Source organism: Cetorhinus maximus, chromosome 1 (genome assembly GCF_964194155.1).
Source record: "Cetorhinus maximus chromosome 1, sCetMax3.hap1.1, whole genome shotgun sequence".
Lineage (NCBI taxonomy): Eukaryota > Metazoa > Chordata > Chondrichthyes > Lamniformes > Cetorhinidae > Cetorhinus > Cetorhinus maximus.
The window spans coordinates 141,425,398-141,451,700 of NC_135879.1; the positions used below are offsets into that span (position 1 = coordinate 141,425,398).

At 41.4% G+C, this 26,303-nt stretch overlaps 1 protein-coding gene across 12 annotated transcripts in view; it reads right to left on the reverse strand.

Annotated features, from left to right (window-relative positions):
- Positions 1-26,303, reverse strand: part of fryl (furry homolog, like) — a 594,162-nt gene that overhangs the window by 38,219 nt on the left and 529,640 nt on the right. For 11 of the 12 annotated variants that reach the window (XM_078547597.1, XM_078547607.1, XM_078547572.1 and 8 more), the window contains one exon: positions 3,226-3,294. In XM_078547597.1, the coding sequence (XP_078403723.1) occupies positions 3,226-3,294 (69 nt within the window). Of the gene's footprint in view, positions 1-3,225; positions 3,295-8,052; positions 8,307-26,303 lie in introns of those variants that run through there. The other variant, XM_078547625.1, reaches the window with a different exon arrangement.

Here is a 26,303-nt window from a genome sequence, read left to right on the forward strand (position 1 = left end):
ACATCTAATGTTGGACACTGCGTTTTGAGTTTTGCAAGCACAGACTGGTTGGGTATGGTCCGTACCTTACCCGTTGCAAACAGTGGAAGGGACATGCTGTTTGATACAATCCTCCAGTCTTTGGGACGTATGGCCTACATACCTAGCATCACACTGGCACTGAAATTTATACACCACATTACATATTTGTGTGATAGGCAGAACGTCTTTTTGACTTGACAGCAGCATCCTGTTAGTGGCGAATAGCACTTGTGTTGCTACTGCATAGTTGCTGCATGAAACAGCCAGCTTCAACTGTTGCTCAAATTTTTGCAACTTGCACAGTTGAGTTCAGCTTTAATGACACCATGTATGGCCAAACAGATGGTGTTGCCATGGGATCCCCTCTAGGCCGAGCTCTTAAACATCTTTGTTGGGTTCCATGAGAAATGTGTCTTCGTTGGAATGATACCCCAACCTCTTACCCGTTGCACATTTCTGATATGTGGATAAAATGTCAGCTATATTTAAATCTGCAGCTGCTTGTAATAATTTCCTTGCAGTCTTAATGGGCTCCATTCTGCACTCAAATTCACCTTTAAAATCGAGTAGTCAAATGAACTTCCTTTCCTTGACGTACTAGTTTAAAAATCTGCCAGGGGGTTCTCTACCACGGTCTACCTTCACTGTCAATACACACGTTTGGACTCTTACAGTTCCACAAGCTGTAAGACTGGCCTGAACGACAGCCTCATAAATAGAATCTAAGCCATATGCTCACCATGCAAACTTGATGCTGAAATAGGGCGCATCAAAGACATCCTGTGGGGTAATTGCTACCCTGATCAGATCATTTCACGCTGTATGTTGCGTAAACTCATGAATGGGCCTAATCACTTTCAGCCCTGAAAAGTGCCCAGTCTACCTCAGGTTACCCTGGAAGGACAACATATCTCAAAAATTTGTCTATGAGAGTATACAGCGCAAATTTATTAGGATAGTGCCAGGGATGGGAAACCATAATTATGAGGAGAAGCTTGAAATACTAGGACTATCTTCACTGGAGCAGAAAAGGGTAAGAGAAGATGTGAAAGAAGTTTTTAAAGTTAGGAAGACCTAATGATGAAAGAACAATCTTTCTAAAATTACTAAAAAAGCAAGACAGATGGGAGAAATTTCTTGTTGCAGATGCAATATTTTGCCAGAGGAAGTGGTTGAGGCAGAGACCATTACTTCTTTTAAGGGAAAATTTGATGAATATTTGAAGCAGAAGGTGGTACAAAGTGACAGGAAAAATATAAGGTACTGAGATTAGTTTTGAATTGCCTTAGCACGGAGTTGGTAAGAACATGATGAGCTGAATGGCCTTTCTCTGTTCTGCAAATTTCTGTTTCTCTAATGTAAATGCCAACGTTGAAAGTGATGGTAGTTTAAGTACTCTAACACAGCCGCACAAAATTTCTACAACTCACTCACATATTTAATTCAGAACTTCTCAAGAGAAGACGTATTAAAAGCTCTGTATATAATATTAAAGTATTGAGTGGACTATAAGGATTTTAAAAATATGCTGTCAAAGCTGCTGTTGGAAGAAATGGTGGTATTTGCATATATCATATTGAAATGGATGATGTGGATGCTTGACGTTTAGCATCAACAGCATCTGTATCTCACAGCATGCGACTGTACAGTTCAATTCTCAAACTTGCGGCAAAGAAAACGAGGATTTGAAGCACAGAAGAGAGTGTAAATGGCTAATTAACTTTTTAAATTTGCCACAGCATTGCCAAGTAGAAAAGCAGGAATTGATAGTCTTGATTGTTGTGAATCAGCCTGGTTGCCCATGCATTGACCACCCACTGCAAAAGCCTGTTATTCCCACCAATTTATATCAAGTAGCTGACAGCCCTCCAACTTCAGAATGTCGAGTTGCACATTTCAGCAAGGGTAAAGGCATTGCATTCCATCCCAAAACACACCCTTCCACCTGAGTCCCAATCATAATAGCCTGACCCCAGCACTGCATTCAGAAATTTTTGTGACTGTTCCTGTATAAGTCTTCTTCTAAAGCTTCCCAAGAAAGCCACTGCAAGAACTTCAGACCGGGTGCGTTTTGGTTGCTTCATGTGCAGGAAATGTTAAATAGTAGGAATGAAGCTTACCTGATATGACCAAACAAACACATTTTTCAAATACCTGTTAGCACTAAACAAATCCAATTACTTCCAATTTTTTCTTCTTGGTTTCTAGCTGGAGCCCTGACATTGTTCATAAATTTCAGGTAAATTATGCCTCTTTGTATGGATTGATTCTGTATTCATAAGCTTTTACCAGATCAGCAGGCCAATGCAGACACACAGGATGATTTATCGTTCATTAAAACTCTGTGTGAATGTCACTACCTGCTGGAATTGTGGAATCTGCCCAACGTGTAGTTAAAAAAACCTGTGAACCAAGTACTGTTCACAGTAATGGAAGGGCAAGTACAACACCGTTTACAACCTAATATTCAACTGGCCGTTTCTTCGTTTACAAGATTATAGAATGATAGAAAGTGAAACAGAGCAATTGAATCAGTGTTTCACTAATTAGTTGGGTGATAGACTAAACAGATCAGTTAGAACATTCACTGGATGAAACTACCAACTGACCATTGATTTTCATTTATTTTGGAAAACAAAATGACCCAAGGTAGTTCCTAGAGAATCACTTTTGCTTGACCAATATGACTGCAAAAACATGTTTATCTACACACATGAATATGGAACAAGTTACATGGACATTAAATAATCTGAAAGCAAGAAACCTCAAATAACATAAAAATACGGTTTAATTCAAGATAGTATAGAGTAATATTCACAAATAGTGATACCACTTGCAGGATTCAAACCCCATTTTTATATGCGACAGTACATGGTTTCCTGAGGGTTGGCCAATGTTTGTTTTCCTATGGTCTCCACCTTTGATAATGATAGTGGTCAGGGTTTTTGAGTTATGAGAGAAAGTCTGCTGCAATTAGCTGCATTTGTAAAAATTATGTTCAGTAGGAATACTTAATTATTATTCAGTTAGTAAAATATTACTGAGATAGAAAATTAAGTTTTGAAAATTTTTATGTATATCAATGCTCCTTTTTCCACTTTCTCCTAGGTTTCTTCTATATCACAAGGGAAGTAGAAAAATTGATAAGGTATTCAGGGTGTGGTAGAGTTTTGGTGAGAAAATAGAAAAAATGAGGTCACTCACCTGTGCATCTCTATTTGTTCTTTGGAAACCATCCCCTGTGCCAAATGTTCTTTTACAGTTTTCCAACCACTGCATTAAAACATGTTGAATCATATTAGCAAGTAAATAGAAGACAGGCACAAAAACAATGATATCCTCATATATGTGGTTATTCATACATAAATCAAGGATGACCTTCCCCGGATCCCACTCCTACAGCAAAACCAGTACACTACATAAATAGGACAGTCAACTCCAATTACCTGAAAGGTCACATCACTTACCTGTTGCCCAACAATGGCAGAGCTCAGCACATGAGTGCAAAAGACAAGGCTAACGCATCTGCAATCATCTTCAGCCACAGGTGCCAAGTGGATGATCCATCTTGGCCTTTTAAGATCCCCACCGGCACAGATTCCAGATTTCAGCCAATTCGATTCACTCTATATGGTATCATGAAAAGGCTAAGCCTACAGTATACAGCAGAGGCGACAGGCCGTGACAACATTCCGGCTATAGTACTGAGTTCTTTTGTTCCAAAACTAGCTACGTCTCTAGCCAAGCTCCTCCAGTACTGCTACAACACTGGCAACCACCTGACAAAGTGGAAAATTGCCCAAGTATGTCCTTCCCACTAAAAACAGGACAAATCTATTTCAGCCATTTATGGATAAATCAGTCTATTCTAAATCATGAGCAAGAGAGTCATCGACAAAGCTATCAAGCAGTGCTTACTCATCAATAACCTGCTCAACAATGCTCAGTTTGGATTCCATTAGGGCCACTCAAATCCAGACCTTATTACAGCATGTATCCAAACATGGACAAAAGAACTGAATTCCAGAGGTGAGGTGAAAGTGGCTACCCTTGACACAAAGGCAGTAGCTGACCAAGTGTGACATCAAGGAGCCCTAGTAAAATTGAAGTCAACAGGAATCAGTGGGAAAGCTCTGCACAGGTTGGAATCACACCCAGCACAAAGGATGATGGTTGTGGTTGTTGGAGGATAATCATCTCAGCTTCAGAACATGGATGCAAGAGTTCCTTGGGGCAGTGTCCTAGGTCCAACCATTTTCAGTTGCTTCATCAACGACCATCATAAGGTTAAAAGTGAGGATGTTTGCTAATGATTGGACAGTTACAACTCCTTTGATAATGAAGTAGTCTGTGCCTGCATACAGCAGGACCTGGGCAATATTGAGGTTTGGGTTGGTAAGTGGCAAATAATATTCGCACCACACAAGGGACCACTAGGCTGTGAGAAAGAGATTCAATGACATAAATGCTGGGTCTGAGCTCTGGGATCCTTGTTCTCAGAATTTGAATGAAAATAGCATGAGACCAGCTTTGAACACCACTTAGGTACAGATGATAGTGTCAACAACTTAGCTCAATATGTATCTCTGTACTTTCTAAGAACTGTCAGAACAGAACTGTACAATAACTGTACAACAACGGAACCATTACTGTACACCTGCAAAATTCCAATTATGACATTTCAATTGTAACTAATGATGAGATATACTTGTCTTTTTAAGTGGAATACAGACAGGAGTTCACCAATTTCATGTTGTTGTGATAAGAAAGTAAAAATAAATATCCAGATTCCCTTCCCTGCTAGCTTTGCACTTTGGGTACCATTTTCTTTCACCTCATGAGATATACAGCCAATTTCCTTAATATGGTGCCATGGAAACAGGAGTAGGCTTGACTAGTGTGAGCTGATGCATTTTGGCAGAAGGGATAGGGAGGGGCAATGTAGACTTAATGGCACAATTCTAAACAGTGTGCAAGAATACAGTGACCTGGGGGTGCATGTGCATAGATCGTTGAAGGTGGCAGGACATATTGAGAGTGTGATTAGCAAAGGGTATGGGAACTGGAGCTTCACAAATAGATGGATTAAGCATAAAAGCAAGGTAGTTACACTGAACCCTTATAAAGCTTTGGTCAGGCCACAACTGGCGTACTGTATTCAGTTCTGGTCACCACACTTTAGGAAGGATGTGAGGGTGCAGAGGAGATTTCCCAGTATGGTTTCAGGGATGATGGATCTTAGCTACATGGTTAGGTTGGAGAAGCTAGAGTTGTCTCCCTTGGAAGATAGGAGTTTGAGACGTTATTTGATAAGGTGTACAAGGTCATGACAGATTTGGATAAGGTAGATGAGGAAAAACTGTTCCCGTTAGCTCATGGTACAGGGAATAGAGGACACAGATTTAAGGTTTTGGACAAGAGATGCAGGGGGAATGTGAGGTGACCTGGAACTCTCTGCCCACGAGGGTGGTGGAAGCACAGGCTATCAGTGATTTCAAAAGGAAATTGAATGGGACACTTAAAGGAAATAAACTTGCAGGGCTATGGGGAAAGAATGGGGGAATGGGACCGATTGGATTGATTCACAGAGAGCTGGCACAGACCTGATAGACCAAATAGGTCTCCTTCTATGCCTTAAATTACTATAGGCCATTCAGACCCTTAAGTCTGCTCCACCGTGCAATTAGATCAGGGTTGATCTGTATCCCAATTCCATTTTCCATTCTTTGATCCATATTCCTTGATACCCTTGCCTAATAAAAATTTGTCAATCTCAGTTTTGAAAATTTCAACTGACCCAGCATCCGCAGCCTTTTGAGGCAGAGAATTCCCGACTACCATTCCCATTGCATGAATAAGTACTTCCTGACTTTATTCCTGACGACCTGGCTTTAATTTTAAGATTCTGTCCCCTTGTTCTGGATTCCACTCTCCAGAGGATAGAGTTTCTCTGTATCCACTCTATCAAAACCCTTTATCACTTTAAACACTTTGGTTTAAAGTGTCCAAGTTCCCTGGGGATTGACAAATTTGGGACCGAATTTTTTGGTCGGCGTGCGGATGCGCGCCCGACCCGATCACCACAAAATTGCGCAGGATGATGTTGGGTGAGTGTCTCAACGTCATCCTCCACTTGCGTGATATTTCGGTTGGTGGGCGTGCACAAATGTCGGAAGTGTGCCCACCGACAACTAAGAGGCCAATTAAGGGAATTAAAGTTGTAATTGTCTCCGATTTTTCGTGGTCCGTCCAACCTTATGGTTGGTAGACGGGCGAATCGGCCAGACGGCCTTTGCATTTTTCATGAAACCTCATCCAAGGACGGCATAAGGTTTACATTATTAAATAAAAGAAAGATGTATGAACAGAATTTCTATCATGTATATGTTCAGGAGACTGATTGGGATTCGTGGACATTTTTTTTCCAGATTTTTAAAACCAATAAATAAAGTTTTTAAGTATTCCGCTCCCTGCCTTCAGGGAGCTTTCATTCAGTGCTCATCTGCGCTTATGTCAGCGCCCGCTCTCCTCCCACCTCCATTCGGGCAGTGCTGAGCATTTCAGCGTGAAATCGCAGTCAGGGACCGATCGCAGTCGGCGTTCCATTACCCTGCCCACCGATCGCGCCTGCATGCCGACCTAAAAATCCTGTCCCTGGAGATTTCACGTCACATTTATATTTCTAAATTCCTCACTTTCCTCTTCAATATCTTTACCTCAAACCTAACCTTCCTTCAAATTTGCAAATCCAAAATTGCTCCAAAAGTCTCAAATCCCTGATTTCTAGGCTGTGAGGAAATTCTCCAGCAGAAAGTCCATTCGTGAACAATGATTCACTAAACTATAATCACTTGGCAGATATATTTTAAAAATGTATCAGCACTTTTAAATTTGTAAGTTTACTTAGAGTGTTCTTATAAACCAGAGATGACCATTTTGTCCATTAGGAAACAAAACTGTATATATACAATAAGTAAATATCACTTCTCAAAATTCCACATCCCCCAAAATCTAGTGACAAACCACGAAGCCAATTCTTCATTTAATCAATTTAAAAAGTGCACCAGAATCAGTAAATTAAATTTGATGGCTTGGGCTATAATTGATGGAATACTCCAGAGATTGCTGCATCCATTTCAATTAGTGAATGGATTCCAAGTTCCATTTGTAAATCTTATTATGCTTCCTATGTGACCAGATTTAATTATATTTATGAGACAAGGTTTACGACAAGAGATGCTTGTAAAATGAAGCAGGCCCTCTTGCTCCCATCACCTACTAGTCGTATATTTAAATAAAGTTATAAAGCTGAAGTATGCTAAATGTATTGCCATAAAAAGTCAAACAAAAATTTGTGGGGCGTTGGCAGGAGGAGATTTAATACTTCTTAGATCAATATTTAATTCCCTAAATTGTATTTTACTTCTTTAATCATTTATACTCCTGGTTCTCAATTTATTTCTGGTAACTATTAGCGGTGTATGTATGTCTCATTTTAAAAAATACTCTTTCATGGGACGTGGGCATCACTGGCTAGGCCAGCATTTATTGCCCATCTCTAATTGCCCTTGAGAAGGTGGTGATGAACTGCTTTCTTGAACCACTGCAGTCCATGTGGTGTAGGTACATTCACAGTGTTATCAGGAAGGGAGTTCCAGGATTTTGAGCCAGTGACAGTGAAAGATCAGCGATATAGTTTCAAGTCAGGATGCTGTGTGGCTTGGAGGGGAACTTGCAGATGGTGGTGTTCCCATGCATCTGCTGCCCATTAACTTGGCATTAGAAGTTGCGAGTTTTGAAGGTACTGTCGAAGGCACCTTGGTGAGTTGCAGCAGTGCATCTTGTAGATTGTATATGCTGCTATCACTGTGCGATGGTGGAGAGTGCCAATCAAGCAGGTTGCTTTGCTTTGATGACGTGCTTCTTGAGTGTTGTGGGAGCTGCACTCATCTAGGCAAGTGGAGAGTATTCCATCACACTCCAAACTTGTTCCTTGTAGATAGTGAACAGTCTTTGGGGAGTCATGAGGTGAGATACTCGCTGCAGAATTCCCAGCCTCTGACCTGCTCTTGTAGCCACAATATTTATATGACTAGTCCAGTTCAGTTTATGGTCAATGGAAGCCCCCAGGATATTGATAGTGGGTGATTCAGTGATGGTAATATCATTGAATGCCAAGGGGAGATGGTTGGTTCTTGCTTGTTGGAGATGGTCATTGATTGGCACTTGTGTGACATGAATTTAACTTGCCACTTATCAGCCCAAGTATACATATACATAATGATCTGGAGAAAAGTTATAAAAATTATCATTTAAAATTAATGTTCAGAATCACCATTCAAAATCTCTAAATTTTGAATGAGCCAGCAACCAAATATGAAAAATCCTAACAACAATAGAATCCTTCAAGTCTGCAGCCTCTATTGTCACATTTCCCTACAGCTCAATCATTGCAAAATGAAAATCCAACAATAGCCCAAACGTTGCACAAATGTTTTTCATTGAGAACATGTCAGTTATAAAGTCAACAAAAACAAAGAACAGATATCAAATCGTGTAGCATATATAGTTCATATGGGAACTAAAGTTATAGACTATACTTGCTTGGTCAATACAACTGGAGATTAAATAGTCCCATCTGACTTGCACAGCCCACATTAGACTACTTGCACATATGTGGGACACCAGTTTCCATACAAAGACATATATATAGTTTTTCTTTACATACGTATCTCCACATGAACAGCTATGTACCTGCTATAGACAATAGTCTCGCTATTTATAATGAGTGGGAGATGCTTTAAGCTGTTGGGAATCTCAGGAGAGAGAGTGTGGAGATCAAGGGAATGAGAGGCAGTTAGCAGCAAAGTAGCTTGCAGGACTGGTGGGAAGCACTCCTATTTCTCATGACCCATCAGTGCTGTAAAAGTACTTATTTGCTGCATCCGGCAGTTCTTGCCCCCTTTTAGCTGCCAGATTTCCTAGTGCCTGGGAAACTCAGTCCGTAGTCTCATTAACATATTATTAATGGCTCTCGAGAACACATAATTCACTCATTCCGGTTAAAACGGAAGAGAATGCGCTTGCAGCAGAATTCACCCACCCATCCATCTCCGTGGCAAGGGGTGAGAGGTTTGAAAATCTCCCCAATGCATCGGAAACAAAGAAAGAATGTTAACACGGAAAAGTTGAAAGCAGAAATGTTTTAAGATGGAAGTCTTTTACAGTAAACAAGTTCTTGTAGTTTGTTTTATGCATTTGCTTGATGTATGCTTCTCGTGACTGTAAGGGTACGATTTAAAATGATTGACCTTCTGATTCACATTTTTTAATTTGAAAAATGCGAAATTATTCTGTTCACTTAGTATCATATTGGTCTATCTACAAAGATGTTATAGATGCTGGATGGAACTTTGGCAAACGTCATTAGGACATATTAATGAGGCTTGGACTAAGTGTTTGCTAGTGTTCACACTTATTTACCCACAGCATACAAAATCAGTTGTTCTACTGGGAAACAGCTACATAATTACATATCAGTTTGATACAATGTGTCTGATTGGAACACAGATACAAATTTTGTACAGTATAAAACAAGCTTCAACTCCCTAGGTCAGCTTTTACTAAATGCATCAGACTATCTCACTCAAACGTTATGACCTCAATCAGTTATGCATAGTACAAAAGCTGACACCTCAGAAAGCTGCCAAAGGAAATTGCTGATGGTATCACTGGAATATCTAATTCTCTCTGCTCTGTGGAAAGATGTGAAGCACTGCATATATTGTTCTATACAGTAATAACAGACCACAAGCAACTCATTTAGACAAGTTCGTATGCAGCACATGTAAATGTAGTGTAAAGTCACTTAAATGATTTTAAATAGCATCTTTATAAACAAAGATCATAACTCAAACATAACTGTACAGGAATTCAATTTCTACAACTGATTTTAATTTTTCCAAGGTACTGTTTATTAATAACTGGCCAATAACGAATAGTTCCAAGAATAAATATAAGTCACCTGAACTAGGACAGCTAATGCCAAAACATCTAGATGATTTCAGATTGCAGGTCTGAGAACCGCCACAGGTACTGTGGTATGGAAAAGAATCAACACAGATTTACAGAAGGGAGTATAAACAGAAAATGCTGCAAAAACTCAGCAGGTCTGACAGCATCTGTGGAGTGAGAAACAAGAGTTAAAGTTTCGAGTCTGTATGACTTTGAATCGAAACACTAACTCTGCTTCTCTCTCCACAGATGCTGTCAGACCTGCTGAGTTTTTCCAGCATTTTCTGTTTTTATTTCAGATTTCCAGCATCCGCAATATTTTGCTTTTATTTTACAGAATAAAGATTTAGTGGAATTTCTTGACAAATAATGTTGACAACAGAAATTCTGTGGATATGTTGAGGCTTTCAATACTGTACCACGCAAGCAATTAGTTCAGAATGTAGAAAAGCAAAGAATATGAGGCAAGCTTCTGAGGGTTCTGAAAATTGGTTCAGAAAAAATAAAGGGTAGTTCTAAATAAAATTGCACTCATTTGGTGAGGGGCCACTAGCAGGGTTTCACATGGATCAGCACCGAGGGATTGTTTATCGTATATAAATTAAGAGCCAGGACGGAAATAAATCAGTCTAAGTTTGCAGAAGCCACCAATAGGGTAGTATGTGATTGTGTGGTTGGAGGGTGCTTGGTGCGGATTTAAACAATAAGGCAAAACAAAAGAAGTTTGTGCATTGCTGCAGGAGTGCCAGCTTCCTATGCTTGATGAATTCAGGCGGTATAACATCAGCATCTGGAGCTTTGTCCATGACAAGTCAGTCAATAGCTTTGCTAATCTCCTCGATATCCAGTCCTGCCATGACAGACAGGCTCTCTATTCTGTCTAAAGCTTCCTCAGTGACCTTGTTCTCCCTAGAGTACAACTCAAGGAAGTGTTCCATTCATCCCCAACTGTTTATTGCCATTGTCAACGTTCTCACCTCTATTTTTTGGGGCTGTTTTCTGTGCTGATGGACCTGTGTCGACATATTCTGTGTTGAAGGACATCTGGATATTCTGGCAAAGTTTTAACCAGTAGTCACTTAAGCGCCACCTACAGTCTGTTGGACTTTACTTCGAACAGTTCTTAGTGCATTCAGAGTCTTCTTGCTTGGATATCTCTTGTAATTACTGACAGCAGAGCGCTTGGCTTCAATGATATGTTCTATTATAGTAACATTAGCCTTGAAACAGTCAGCACTTTTCCTCTCTTACTTCTCGTATGTTGAGAGTGTGACATTGTAGTTGGGGAAAGGAGACAAAGTGGACAAAGGAGACCACCATATATTGCCTTCATCAATCTCACCAAAACATGTGACCATATGAGCAAAAGTGGTTTATTCAAGCTGCTGGAGAAAATTGGCTGCCCGCTGAGGCTGCTCAATGAGATCATCTCTTTCCATGACAACATAGGTAAGGTCAGCATGACAAGGTAACATCAGAACTTGCCTTCATTGGCAGGGGTATCGAGTATAAAAGCTGGGAAGTCATGCTGCAGCTGTATAGAACCTTGGTTAGGCCACACTTGGAATATTGCGTGCAATTCTGGTCCCCACATTACCAGAAGGATATGAAGGTGTTGGAGAGGGTGCAGAGGAGGTTTACCAGGATGCTGCCTGGTCTGGAGGTTATTAGCTATGAGGAGAGGTTGGAGAAACTCGGATTGTTCTCACTAGAGCAACGGAGATTGAGGGGCGACTTGATAAAAGTTTACAAAATTATGAGTGGCATGGACAGAGTAGATAGTCAGAAGCTTTTTCCCAGGGTGGAAGAGTCAATTACTAGAGGACATAGATTTAAGGTGAGAGGAGAAAACTATAAAGGTAATGTGCAGGGCAAGTTTTTTTACACAGAGGGTAGTGAATTCGCTGCCAGAGGAGGTGGTGGAAGCAGGTACGATAGTGGTGTTTAAGAGGCAGCTTAACAAATACATGAATAGGATGGGAATAGAGGGATACGGACTTTGGAAGTGCAAAATGTTTTAGTTGATGGGCAATATGATCGGCGCAGGCTTGGAGGGCCAAAGGGCCTGTTCCTGTGCTGTACTTTTCTTTGTTCTCCTTTAAAGCACCACAGAAACTTCTTTTCACCATGTCTTGGCAGCTCGTCCATGATGGCAATGACTTTGCGAAAAGAATTACTTCCTGGCAACTAATCAAACACTTTGCATAAAGAATTTATAGGAATGACCTCCATTTCTACCATTCCTACCCAATTCAAATAATGCACCTAACTGGATCGTATTCAATCCTTTCATCATTTAAAAAATTAATTCATGTGCCCTCTAGGCCCACCATTCTGTAAAGTAAACATCTAATTTTTGGAGCCATCCTCACTGCTGATAATTCTAAGATTTGATGTCATTTAGTTTGCACCCTCTTTGGAGCCTAGATATTCCTCAATATCTGTGTGGACCTAAACTGGACAAATTACTCCAACTACAGGTATACCAGAGCTTTACACATTCTAAATTATTGAGTTCCTTATTTTGTAATTAATAGTCCAAGCAACCTCATGCCATTTGTGTGGTTTTAACAGGAGATTAGCCACTAGCCCAGGCTTTGTTCCTGATATATGCATTTAAGTTGGTTTTCCTGCATAAATGCTATAAATTCTGGCCTACCCCAGATACAGTGATGCCAGTAAGTTCCTCAAAAAGTAAATGCTCAGACTTCTTGTGAAAGTTTATTTTCACTGCCCTGTAGATGCATAAAGAATTTATAGGAATGACCTCCATTTCTACCATTCCTCTTTGGGCAGTAGGACACAGGAGCATAACAATAATAAAAACAGAAAGGGCTGGAAATACTCAGGTCTGGCAGCACCTGGAGAGAAAAACAGAGTTAATGTTTCGAGTCACAACTCTTCGTCGGAACTCCAGCATTTTCTGGTTTTATTTCAGATTTCCAGCATTCACAGTGTTTTGTTTTTATATTAGCATAACAATTCTTTAATCTTTCTGAAGGAGTACTGAAACATTAATAAGGGAGGTGAAGTCCATAACAAATTGTAAACTGCTTTATTCTATAAAATAAAAACAACAGAGCGAGTTTGATGAGTATATTGCATTTTAATTACTTACAAATCATAAATCAGAATGGGACTGTCTTGCAAAATTAATCTTTTGGTAACAGTGGGGAGAGAGAGGAATAGAGTTAGGGGAGGGAGAAGAGAGGAGAGGAATAGAGATAGAAGAGGGAGAGGAGGGGAATAAAGATAGGGGAGGGAGGGAGGGGAATAGAGATAGGGGAGGGAGAGGAGAGAGCAAAAGAGGCATAGCAAGTGGGAGAGAGCAAAGAAAGAGAATGAGGAGTGGAGAGAAAAGGAGCGGGAGACTGATGGGAAGAGAAAGGAGCAAAAGAAGAGAGGGGGAAAGGTGAGGGGGGAAAGGAGAGAGGGGGGAAAGGAGAGAGGGGGGAAAGGAGAGAGGGGGAAAGGAGAGAGGGGTAAGGTGAGATGGAAAGAGACACAAACACTCAAACATCTTTACAAGAAATGCCACAGTTTTGAAGTGCAGTTACTGTTGTAATTTAGGGAAAAGCTGCCACCAACCTGCATATTAAGGTCGCACAAATAGCAGTAAGGTGTTGGTCAGATTTAGCTTGCTGGTGGAGCAATAATTATTGGCTGGGACACCAGGAGAACACATTCTCTGGATTATTACCTGAGCCATGTGCAAATTGGCATAGGGCAAATAAGATGAGGGATGAATGTGTGGCTCAAAGACTGGTGGGAGAAGTGGGTTCTGGTTTGTGGGAGAAGTAGGTTCTGGTTTGTGAGGCACTGGCATCAGTACTGGGGAAAGTGGGGGCTGTGCTGTTGGGATGGTTTACACCTGAACCGTGCTGGGACGAGTGTCCTCGCAAATCACATAACTAGGGAAGTAGAGAGGGCTTTAAACTAAACAAGAGGGGTGAGGAATCAAACTTGGGTAGAGGTAGCAATTCAAGCTGTAGAGTCAAGGGAGGACAGAAAAATAGTAAAATGAGAAACAAAGATCAGAGAATGGCAGGAAGGGACAGAGAGAAAAAAGCCTAAGAATACATCAACAGTCAAAGGTAACCAAAAGACAAAACTGAAGGTTCTCTATCTGAATGCATGTAGCATTCATAACAAAGTAAATGAATTGATGGCCCACATTGAAGTCAGTAAATATGATCTGATAGCAATTACAGAGACGTGGCTGCAAGACGACAAAGATTGGGTTCTTAATATTGAGGGGGACATGACATTCAAGAAGAATAGGAAGCTAGGTAAAGGTGGAGGGGTGGCACTATTAATCAATGAGGGCATTGGTGCAATAATTAGAGATGACCTTGGTTCAGGAGATCAGGATGTAGAATTGGTTTGGGTGGAACTGAGGACTAGTAGGGGGAAAAAAGTCATTAGTGGGAGTGGTCTACAGGCCCCCAACAGTAGCCACAGCGTAGGACAAAGTATTCAAGAGAAAATATTGTGCGCTTGTGATAAAGGGACGGCAATAAACATAAGTGATTTTAATCTACACATAAACTGGAAAAAACAGATTGGCAGTCGTAGCCTGGATGAGAAGTTCTTAGAATGCTTTTGAGATAGTTTCTTAGAGCAGCATATTCAGGAACCAACCAGAGAGCAAGTTATATTAGACTTGGTATTGTGTAATGTGACAGGATTAATTAATGACCTCAGAGTAAAGGCACCCCTAGGTAGTAGTGACCACAATATGATTAAATTTCACTTCCAATTTGAAAGTGAGAAGTGGGTCTAAGACTTAAACTTAAATCTTAAAGTTAAATAAGAGCAACTATGTGGGGACGAAAGCTGAGCTTGCTGAAGTGAAACGGGAAACTAGGCTAGAGGATAGATCAATAGAGAAGCAGTGGCAAACATTTAAGAGGATATTTCAGAGTATTCAGAATAAGTACGTTCCTATTATAAAGAAAAATTCTAAGGGGGGGACCCACCATCCGTGGTTAACTAAAGAAGTTAAGGAAAGCATCAAACTGAAGGAAAAAGCATTCAATCTGCAAAGATGAGTGGCAGGGCAGATGACTGGACAGAGTATAAAGAATGGCAGAGAATGACTAAAAGGTTAATCAGGAGAAAGAAATTAGAGTATGAAAGGAAGCTAGCTAGAAATGTAAAAACTGATAGCAAGAGTTTCTACAGGTATTTAAAAGGGAAAAGAGTAAGTAAAGAGAGTGTTAGTCCTCAAGAGAGTGACAGTCGAGAGTTAATAGTAGATAATAAGGAAATGGCAGAAGAAATTAACAAATACTTCTGTGTTCACTATAGAGGATACAAAAAACATTCCAGTAATAGCTGCAAATCAGGAGGTGAAAGGGAGAGGGGAGCTTGGTGAAATTGAAATCACTAGGGAAACGGTACTGAGCAAATTGATGGAGCAATGGGCAAGTCTCCGGGTTCCGAAGGACTACATCCTAGGATCTTAAAAGAGGTGGCTAATGAGATAGTCGATGCACTGGTGTTAATTTTCCAAAATTCGTTAGATTCTGGAAAGGTTCCATCAGACTGAAAAGTAGCAAATATAACCCCTCTATTCAAGAAGGGAGGAAGGCAGAAAATAGGAAACTATAGGCCAGTTAGCATGACGTCTGTTGTTGGTAAGTTGTTAGAATCGATCATTAAGGAGGTTATAGCAGGGCACTTAAAAGAGCTCAAGACAATCGCAAAGAGACAGCATGGTTTTGTGAAAGGAAAATCATGTTTAACCAATTTATTGGAGTTTTTTGAAGGAGTAACATGTGCAGCGGATAAAGGGGAACCTGTAGACGTACTTATACTTGGATTTCCAGAAAGCATTTGATAAGGTGCCACATCAAAGGTTATTATGGAAAATAAAAGCACATGATGTAGGGGGTAACATATTAGCATGGATAGAAGATTGGCTGGCTGGCAGAAAGCAGAGAGTATGCATGAATGGGTCTTTTTCGGATTGGCAGGATGTGGCCAATGGAGTCCCGCTGGGGTCTGTGCTGGGGCCTTTTTACAATTTACATCAATGACTTAGATGAAGGGAGTGAAGACATGATAGCTAAATTTGCAAATGACACAAAGGTAGGTAGGAAAGTATGTTGTGAAGAGGGCGTGAGGAAGTTGCAGATGGATATAGATAGGTTGAGTGAGGATCGGGCAAATGGAGTTTAATGTGGGAAAATGTGAAGTTGTTCACTTTGGCAGGAAGAACAAAAAAGCAGAGTGTTACTTAAATGGAGAATGGCTGTATAATTCTGAGGTGCAGAGGGATCTAGGTGTTCTAGTACATAAGTCACAAAAAGTTAGTATGCAGGTACTGCAAGTAATTAAGGCAGCTAACGGAATGCTGTCCTTCATTACGAGGGGGATTGAACATATAAGTAAGGATGTTATGCTTCAGTTATACAGGACATTAATGAGACCGCACCTCGAGTAGTGTGTGCAGTTTTGGTCTCCTTATTTAAGGAAGGTTGTAAATGCATTGGAGGCGGTTCAAAGATGGTTTACTAGATTGATGCCTGGAATGATTGGGTTGTCTTATGAGGAAAGGTTGGGCAGACTGGGCTTGTTTCCACTGGAGTTTAGAAGAGTGAGGGGTGATTTGACTGAAGTATACAAGATACTGAACGGCCTTGATAAGGTGGACGTCAAAAGGATGTTTCCTCTTGTGGGTGAGTCCAGAACTAGGGAGCACTGTTTTAAAATTTGGGGTCGCCCTTTTAGGACAGAAATGAGGATAAATTTTTTCTCTCAAAGGGCTGTGCAACTTGGAACTCTCTGCCTCAGAAGGTAGCAGAAGCAGGGTTATTGAATATTTTTAAGGCAGAGTTAGATAGATTCTTGTTAGGCAAGGGAATCAAAGGTTATCGGGGTTAGATAGCAATGTAGAAATCGAAACACAAGATGATCAGTCATGATCTTATTGAATGACAGAGCAGGATTGAGGGGCCGAATGGTCTACTCCTGTTCCTATTCCTTGCGTTCTTGTGATTGGTGTCATGGCAATTTTTGTGACAACTTGAGAGGGCAGATAGGTCAGTTTAACGTCTCATCTGAAAGATGGAGCGCCTGGCAGTGCAGCACACCCTGCACTGAAGTATCGTGTCAAGTTATGGAGTGGGACTTGAATATACATATCTCTGACTCAGAGTCTAAATAACATAACCCCAAATGAACTTCTGAATATATGAACCATTGGATCACAATTAGATATTCCATTTCCTTAAGAATTCTGGGAAATGGTCTTACAGCACTTACCACTAACTCTGAATGTTTTCATATTCAAGCTTAAACTGTCTAATTTACAAACTGACATGTTATTTTACAGTTGCAATATACTCTAGTATCATTAATCATACTGACATTAGCTAATGCATTTATGATTAGTTTTAGTTTTTGTATTATTCATTTCTGGGATGTGGGGATCTCTCAAGACTAGCTATTGCCCATCCTCATTTTCCCTTGAGAAGGTGTCTACTTGAAGCACTGGAGTCCATGTTGTGGAGGAACATGGTACATCCTCAGTGCTGTTGGCGTGAATTGGAGGATTTTGACTCAGTGACAGTGAAGGAACGCTGATATATTTCTAAGTCAGGCTGGTATGTGACTTGGAGGGGAACTTGAAGGAATGCTGATCCCATGTGCTTCCTGTTCTTGGAGATGGGAGAAGTTGTGTTTGGAAGGTGCTGTCGAAGGAGGCTTGCAAGTTGTTGTAGGGTATCTTGTACATGATGCATACTGTGGTTACAGTGTACCGGTGGTGGAGGGTATTAATATTTAAGGCAGTGGATGGGGTGCCAATTAAGCAGGTTGCTTTGTCTTGGATGATGTTGACCTTCTGGAGAGTTGGAGTTGCACTTATCCAGGCAGGTGGCAAATATTTCATCACACTTCCGACATGTAGCTTGTAAATCGTGGGCAGGTTTTGGGGAGTCAAGGGATGAGTTATATGCAACAGAATTTCCAACCTCTGACCTGCTCTCAGCCTACAACTGAATTCCGCATTAAGTTTCAAAGTGACATACTCCAGGCCCAAACAAGAAGCTTAAACTTAAAGAAGCCAATTTCATAGGTATGAGGGGAGAGCTGGCTACGGTTGACTGGGTATATAGAGTAAAATATATGGTGGTAAATAAACCATGGGAAGCATTTAAAGAAACAATTCAAAATGTTCAACAAAAATACAATGCACTGAGAAACAAAAACTCAGTAAGAAAGATTCATGTGTGGCTAAGGAGGTTAAGGACAGTATTAGATTTTTAAAAAAGAGGCTGATAATGTTGTAAAGAATAGTAGTAAGTTTGAGGACTGGGATTGTTTAAGAAACCAGGGGTGGATTTTTATGGCCCCTCCCCGCAATGGGATCTTCCATTTCCACCGAAGTCAACAGAGTTTTGAACAGCTCGCCGCATTTTACAACTGCCACGATGGGATCGTAAAATTCTGCCCCAGGAAAAATGAATGAACCTTCTGGATTTTGTAAGATAAAGGAACTCTACTTGGAGAGAGAAACAGAAGGACTCATACTAAACTCGAAACATTAACTTTGTTTCTCTCTCCACAGATGCTGCCAGACCTGAGTTTTTCCAACACCTGCAGTATTTTGATTTTATTTCATAACATATATAGTTGTAAGCTATAGTGTTAATAGTGCTTACCTTGTTTAATTCTTTTAGATATACAATAATGTTTGTTTTGATTAAAAATATAGTGACGTAGTTCCGTTGGTTAATTGCTGGGTGTTTGGATTTCTTTTTTAAATGTTAATGGTCCCTAACCGGATCATAACAACTTGCATTGGAGGAATTAAAGTGAAGATTCACTAGATTGGTCCCTGGGTAAGAGGGTTATCCTATGATTGCTAAGTAAATTGGGTTTATATTTGATGCAGTTTAGAAAAATGAAAAATAATCTTATTGAAACATACAAGATTCTGAAGGGACAAAAACAAAAATACCTGGAAAAACTCAGCAGGTCTGACAGCATCTGCAGAGAGGAATACAGGGGATTTAGAAAGTTAACAAGAAAGGATGAGGTAATAGCGCAGGGTAGCGATCTGGCTAATGATAGCCATGGTGTGACAGGAAGGGATAGAGTGTACAAAACATTTGTGGCTAATTAGGGAAGTTAAAGGTGATATAAAGTTTGAAAGAAATGGGATGTGATGCTGAGATTAGTGGTAGGCCAGAAGATTGGAACATTTTAGAAATCAGCAAAGAATGACTAAAAATTAAGAGGGAAAATTAGAATATGAGAGTAAACTACCAGAGAATATAAGGCGACAGTAAGAACTTCTACAAGTATATAAAAAAGAGAGTAGCTAAAGTAAAGACTAGTCCCTTAGAGGATGAGACTGGGGAATTAATAATGGAAACAAGGAAATGGTAGTGACTTTGAACAAGTATTTTGTATCTGTCTTCATGGTAGAAAACACTAAATGCATCCCAAGAATAATGGGAGATCAAAGGATAAAAGACAGAGGAACTTAAAACAATCACTATCACTAGAGACCATGTACTAGGAAAGCTAATGGGATTGAAGGATGAGAAGTCCACTGGACCTAACAGCCTGCATCCCGTGGTCTTAAAGGAAGTATCTGCAGGGATAGTGGTTACATTGGTTGTAATCTTCTAAAATTCTCAAGATTTTGGAAAGATCCCAGTAGGTTAGTTGCTGATTGGTTTATTTTAGATCTTGCTATGAATCTATAGGTAATTGATGCTTTCCATAGTTCTTTGAAGTCAAGAAAGTCCACAGGGAGTGGTATGGAAGGTGCTGGAAGACTGTTTTGTGACTTCAAAGCTTCTGCATAAACCACTTGCTCCCAGACATAGATGCAGTAATGGGCATTCCCCTTGGAGTGCAGTATGACTGGGAGATGAACACAGGCCAAGCAGAGGATGACAAGATGCACAATCGGGGGGAGGAGGAGGGTGAAAAGGGCTCTCGGCAGAAAGTCATATCCACCCAGTGTGTTTCGGGAGCAATTTTCCTACCTGAACTTCATTAAACTTTGAGTCTCTTTATTCAAAGAAAGCTAATCACATTTCATTCTGTCTTGTCAGAGGCTAGCAGGTGGAGTAAGTGCACAGCTTTGCTGAGGCTGTAGGTTTCCCCGTGATGCAGGGTGCCTTTAATTACACATACACTGCTTTACAAATGTCGCATGTAAACTCTGCCATATTCTGGAACTGAAAGTGATTCCGCTTCCTCAATGTCCAGCTGGTGTGTGAATAGGCAGTGAACCAGGCAGGTCAATGCCCAGTATCCTGGCAGCAGACATAATGCCTTCACCTGTCCACTGTACCATCTGCATTTGAGCCAGCACAGCAAACTAACGGGTAGCTACTGGACGATAAGAGCTGTCCACTGACGAAATGGCTCAAGGGTCCTGTGCACAACTCATGCTCACTTGTGCAGCATACATACAATGAAAGCCATGCTGCCAAACAGAACACTGGCATGCTGAAATGTTTTTTTAAAATTCATTCTTGGATGTGAGTGTTGCCGACAAGGCCAGCACATTTTTTCCCATCCCTAATTGTCCTTGAGAAGGTGATGGTAATTCACCAACTTCTGCTGCCCGGGCACTCTGGAGAAGCCCTGCACTAGTAGATGGCAGATCAGGTGCAAGATTCGTAATGATCTGCTACATGCTGCACAACCGTGCCATCATGAGGTGCAGCCCTTGCCACCATCTATATGGCAAGCAGCTGAGGAGCAGTATCATGGGAAGCAGAAGGAAGAGGAAGAGAGAAGACAATCTAGCCAGTCCTTTCTGCTCAGGTTATCTGTGAAGGGCTAATTCAAGTGTGATACCAGTAACTGAAACTCCTATTTCCCTTTCACCAACAGTCCCACACCGTACCTTCCCTCTTTGACTGGCCACAATGAAAAAATAAAAACCACCATAAAACAGACATTCCAAACCAAATTTATAAATAAAACTATGCCATATTGCATACAAACGTAAACTAATCACCCTTGCGTATTGTGCCCGTCTTCCGTTTGCCTTTGCCTGGCTTACCTGATGCTTCTATGCAACCCCAGCAGTTGCAGCAAGGCTGGTGTTAAGCTGCTGGTGTTCAGTATAAATGACTGCAGATAGCCTTGAAGGACTACTTTGAGCAGCTCTTGGCTTCGAAGGCCCAGATGCATACTGCACAATCTCAGCCTGGGCGACAGCAGTCTGGGTTGGCTGGCTGACAAGGCAAAGACACTGGCAGAGAGGCATGGGTGGGAGGACGAATGCTGTCATTTTGAGAAGGGACTGTTGGTTCATTCTCCATGGAAGCCATGTCACTCTCCTGGGCTAGTGCCTCAGCAATTCCAGTTATCCGCTGGTGAACGGATTGCTGGGCTGCTGCGACACACTGCAATCCCCTTTGCACACTGCAATCCACACACTGATGGAAGCAGGGACTTGACTCCCAGCATTGGGCTTCCATACTATCTGCTCCAACTACTTTTTCACTGTTTGTTGGGAGGGTCTCCTGTCTCCTCAACATCTCTCCTCTTCTCCAACTCCTCTGCCAAGGGCTTGAATGCAGCGCCCAAGAACCTTGCAGCCTGCTCTTTCCCATGTTGTGACATTCCTCAGCAATTCTCCAGGACAGATTAACTTCCTGTACGATTCCCAGCACCTGCTCCAATCACAGTGCACTTCCTTTTTAAGAGGCGCAGGCTGGCTTTAAATGATGCTGGGAAGTTACGATTTTATGTCCCCTGCTGATGTGTGCAGCCAATGAACAGCGTGTGGCTAGTGCTGGCTGAACACAGAAATCATTCTAATGGGCTGGCAGTGGGAAGTTGGCAGTTGCAAACTATACAGGCGTATTTCAATCAACAGAAGCAGGTTAATCTCCTGTCACTATCCACGCGCCTGCTTTTAGGTGTCATCCAACTTAGCCACTGTGGTATTTAAAATAGTACACAATATTCCAAAAGCAAATTGACTTGTAAATCTTTCATGGTTGCACTAATTTGATATAAACACATTTAAAACATTACTCAAAATACTCTTATTCCTGTTTACAAATATTCTAAATAAAAGTAAGAAAAAATGTGAAAAAATATACAAATAATTGACCAATGAGGTGTATTAATCACTTCTGATTTGACCTCGCCTCTTTACATATGAATTCAGGCAACAAAATGCTATACTTATGAGTTAACAGTAACCAAAATTTGCATAACAGTATGTTTAAAAAAAAAATCACAGCAATGTTCAGTCAGAGACTCGGTGACACCCTTGACATTCAATGGCATTACCATTGCTGAATCCCTCACTAACAACATCCTGGGGGGTTACCATTGACCAGAAACTGAACTGAACTAGCCACATAAATACTGTGGCTAAGAGAGCAGGTCATTGGCTAGGAATCCTTCAGCAAGTAACTCACCTCCTGACTCCACAAAGCCTGTCCACCATCTACAAGGCACAAGTCAGGACTGTGATGGAATACTCCCCACTTGCCTGGATGAGTGCAACTCCAACAACATTCAAGAAGCTTGACACCATCCAGGACAAAGTAGTCCCCTTGATTGGCAACCCCATCCACAAACAATCACTCCCTCCACCACCAAAGCACAGTCGCAGCAGTGTGTACCGTCTACAAGATGCACTGCAGGAACTGACCAAGCCTCCTTAAACAGCTCCTTCCAAATCCACACCACCACCATCTAGAAGGATAAGAGCAGCAGATTCATGGGAACACCACCACCTGGAAGTTCCCCTCCAAGCCACTCGCCATCCTGACTTGGAAATATATCACTGTTCCTTCGCTGTCACTGGGTCAAATATCCTGGAACTCCCTCCCTAACAGCACTGTGGATGTACCTACACCACATGGACTGCAGTGGTTCAAGGCGGCAGCTCACCACCACCTTTTAAGGGCAAAAAGGGATGGGCAATAAATGCTGGCCTAGTCAGTGACACCCACATTCCTTAAATGAAAACAAAAAAAATTCTCTAATTTACCAGTAAATTTGCTTTTGGAATATTGCGTACCATTTTAAATATCACAGTAGCTTAGTTGGATAGCTCCTAGCCAAGACACAGAATTATACTTTCTATATTGAATGATTAAAATGGAACCCGTAAGACTCTGCAAAAACACAAATCTATTTTACTTTTTATTCCTGACCCTGCGTATTCTTTAAATTCTTTTCTAACGGATGTGGGTTTTGTTGGCAAGGCCAGCATTTGTTGCCTATCACTAATTGCCCTTGAACTGAGTGGCTTGCCATTTCTGAGAGCAGTTAAGAATCATCCACATTGCTGTGGGTATGGAGTCATATGTAGGCTAGACCATGTAAAGATGGCAGATTTCCTTCCCTAAAGGACACTAGTGAACCAGATGAGTTTTTACAACAATCGATGATAGTTGTCATAGTCACCATTACTGAGAACAGCTTTATATTCCAGAATTGTTAAATGAATTTAAATTCCACCAGCTGCCATGGTGGGGTTTGAACCAGTGAGCCCAGAGTGTTAACCTGGGTCTCTGGATTACTGGTCAAGAAAATTACCACTACACCGCCATCTCCCCCTCATATACATTAATGCTTCATTCCAACTTGTGCGTTTTCTCATGGCCGCAAATTTTTGTCAATTTTTAAAATAGGTTGGCGTAATTGGGTTTCAAAAAGGTAAAGGCCAAATACCCTTTACATTTAATAATCTATCAACTGAACCAGTGTTACAAAATGATAAGAAACATAGCTCACAAGGAATCATCACACTATTTTTCCTAATAGACTGAAGTTATTTTGAATAGACAAGTTACTTTGTTCCAAATATATTATTTTCCACCCCAACAGGTCAAAATACAAATTTTTTAAATACAATCTCTCCCGCCCTCTGCCCTATCCCAGAGGTTTCCTTTTGTTCTTCCTCCCTGCTCCTCCTTTTTGATAGTATATAACCCATCACATTTCTACCCTCCATTTCTGAAGAAGTCATATTCGATTCAAAACGTTAACCCTGTTTGTCTCCACAGATGCTGCCAGACCTGCTGCATATTTCCAGCACTTTATGTTTTCATTATTATTGGTCATAATAAAAATTACTCAGTTTTAGCAAAAAGAAATTCCAAGCCTGATGGATATTTAACATTTACCTATTGCAATTTCTACCAAGCTACCAGTATGTACTGTACAAGATATTTCTTACAATTTGTCAGCTGAAGAGAGTGTAAAGGGATAGTCTCACAATTGTACTCCAGTCTACAATTGGGCGGAATTTTCTGTGCCCATTGGCGTTGGGCGTGTTTGGTGGCATGAATGAATAATATGATGGGAAGGCCAAAAATCCGTTTCATTATGCCGTGAAACCAGTTTGCAATCATCTGCTCTGCCAGTCTATGGTGGGCCATCTTTCCTGCTGCCGGATGTTGGGAACTTAATTTTAATACATCTGCATATCTTTAAAAGCCCTGCTTGCCGGAATCACCCAGGCACGTTGTCATGATTGCATGCCAACGTGTTTCACAGCTGTACATAAGTGACGTGCACCTGGAGAACTGCACTTCACTTGGGGCTTGAGGCTTGTTTACTTACCTTGCTTCGGGCAGCACTCGCGGTCATCAGTGCTAGGATTTGCAGACAGTACCACATCACTTTTAGCAGGTCTACTTATGAGACCAGCCGTAAGGCTTTTCAACGGCTGCAGGGCTATGGCTTGCTTGGGGAAGGGGGAGAAGTGGCCTCAGGCAAGGGAAGAGGCTGTCGGGCTAGGCATTACTGGGGAAGGTGGGTATCCCAGGGGGTGTGTGGGGATACATTTTGATCTGTGCAAGTGGCCTCAAGAGGGTGAGGGCCCAGTGGAGATGAAGCCAGATGGAGAGTCAGAGAGGTCTACAGAACAGAAAAAGGCCCCTCGGCGCATCGAGTCTGCGCCAGTCAAACAAGTACCTAACTATTCTAATCCGATTTTCCAGCACTAGGCCCATAGCCTTGTATGCCATGGCATTGCAAGTGCACATCCAAATACTTTTTAAATGTTATGAGGGTTTCTGCCTCTACCACCCTTTCAGGAAGTGAGCTACAGATTCCCACCACCCTCTGGGTGAAAAAATTCTTGCTCACATCCCCTCTAAACCTCCTGCCCCTTACCTTAAATCTATGCCCCCTGGTTAATGATGCCCCCACCAAGGGGATAAGTTCCTTCCTATCTACCCTATCTATGCCCCTCATAATTTTATACACCTCAATCATGTCCCCTCTCAATTTCCTCTGCTCCAGGGAAAATAACCCCAGTCTTTCCAATCTCTCCTCATAATTAAAACTCTTCAGCCCAGGTAACATCCTGGTAAATCTCCTCTGCACTCTCCCCAGTGCAATCACATCCTTCCTATAATGCAGATTCCAGAACTGCATGCAATACTCTAGCTGTGGCCTAACCAGCGTTTTACACAGTTCCAGCATAACCTCCCTGCTCTTATATTCTATGCCTCGGCTAATAAAGGCAAGTATCCCATATGCCTTCTTAACCACCTTATCTACCTGTTCCGCTACCTTAAGGGACTGGTGGGCATGTACACCAAGGTCCCTCTGATCCTCGGTGCTTCCCAGGATCCTACCATTCATTGTGTATTCTCTTGCCTTGTTTGTCCTGCCCAAGTGCATCACCTCACACTTATCCGGATTAAATTACATTTGCCATTGATCAGCCCATCTGACCAACCCGTCTATATCTTCCTGTAATCTAAGGCTATCCTCCTCACTATTTACCACCTCACCAATTTTCATGTCATCCGCGAACTTACTGATCAGCCCTCCTATATTCAAGTCTAAACTATTTATATATACTACAAACAGCAAGGGAGCCAACACCGATCCCTGTGGGACCCCACTGGACACAGGCATCCAGTCACAAAAACACCCCTCGACCATCACCCTCTGCTTCCTACCACTCAGCCAATTCTGGATCCAATTTTCCAAATTGCCTTGGATCCCATGCGGGGCCTTATCAAAAGCCTTGCTGAAGTCCAAGTAGACCCGTCAAATGCATTGCCCTCATCTACACACCTGGTCACCTCTTCAAAAAATTCAGTCAAATTGGTCAGACATGACCTCCCCTTAACAAAACCATGCTGACTGAGCTTGTCTAATCCCTGCCTCTCCAAGTGTGGATTAATTCTGTCCCTCAGAATTGCTTCCAATAGTTTCCCCGCCACTGAGGTTAGGCTGACTGGCCTGTAGTTCCCTGATTTATCCCTTCCTCCCTTCCTGAATAATGGTACCGCATTGGCTGT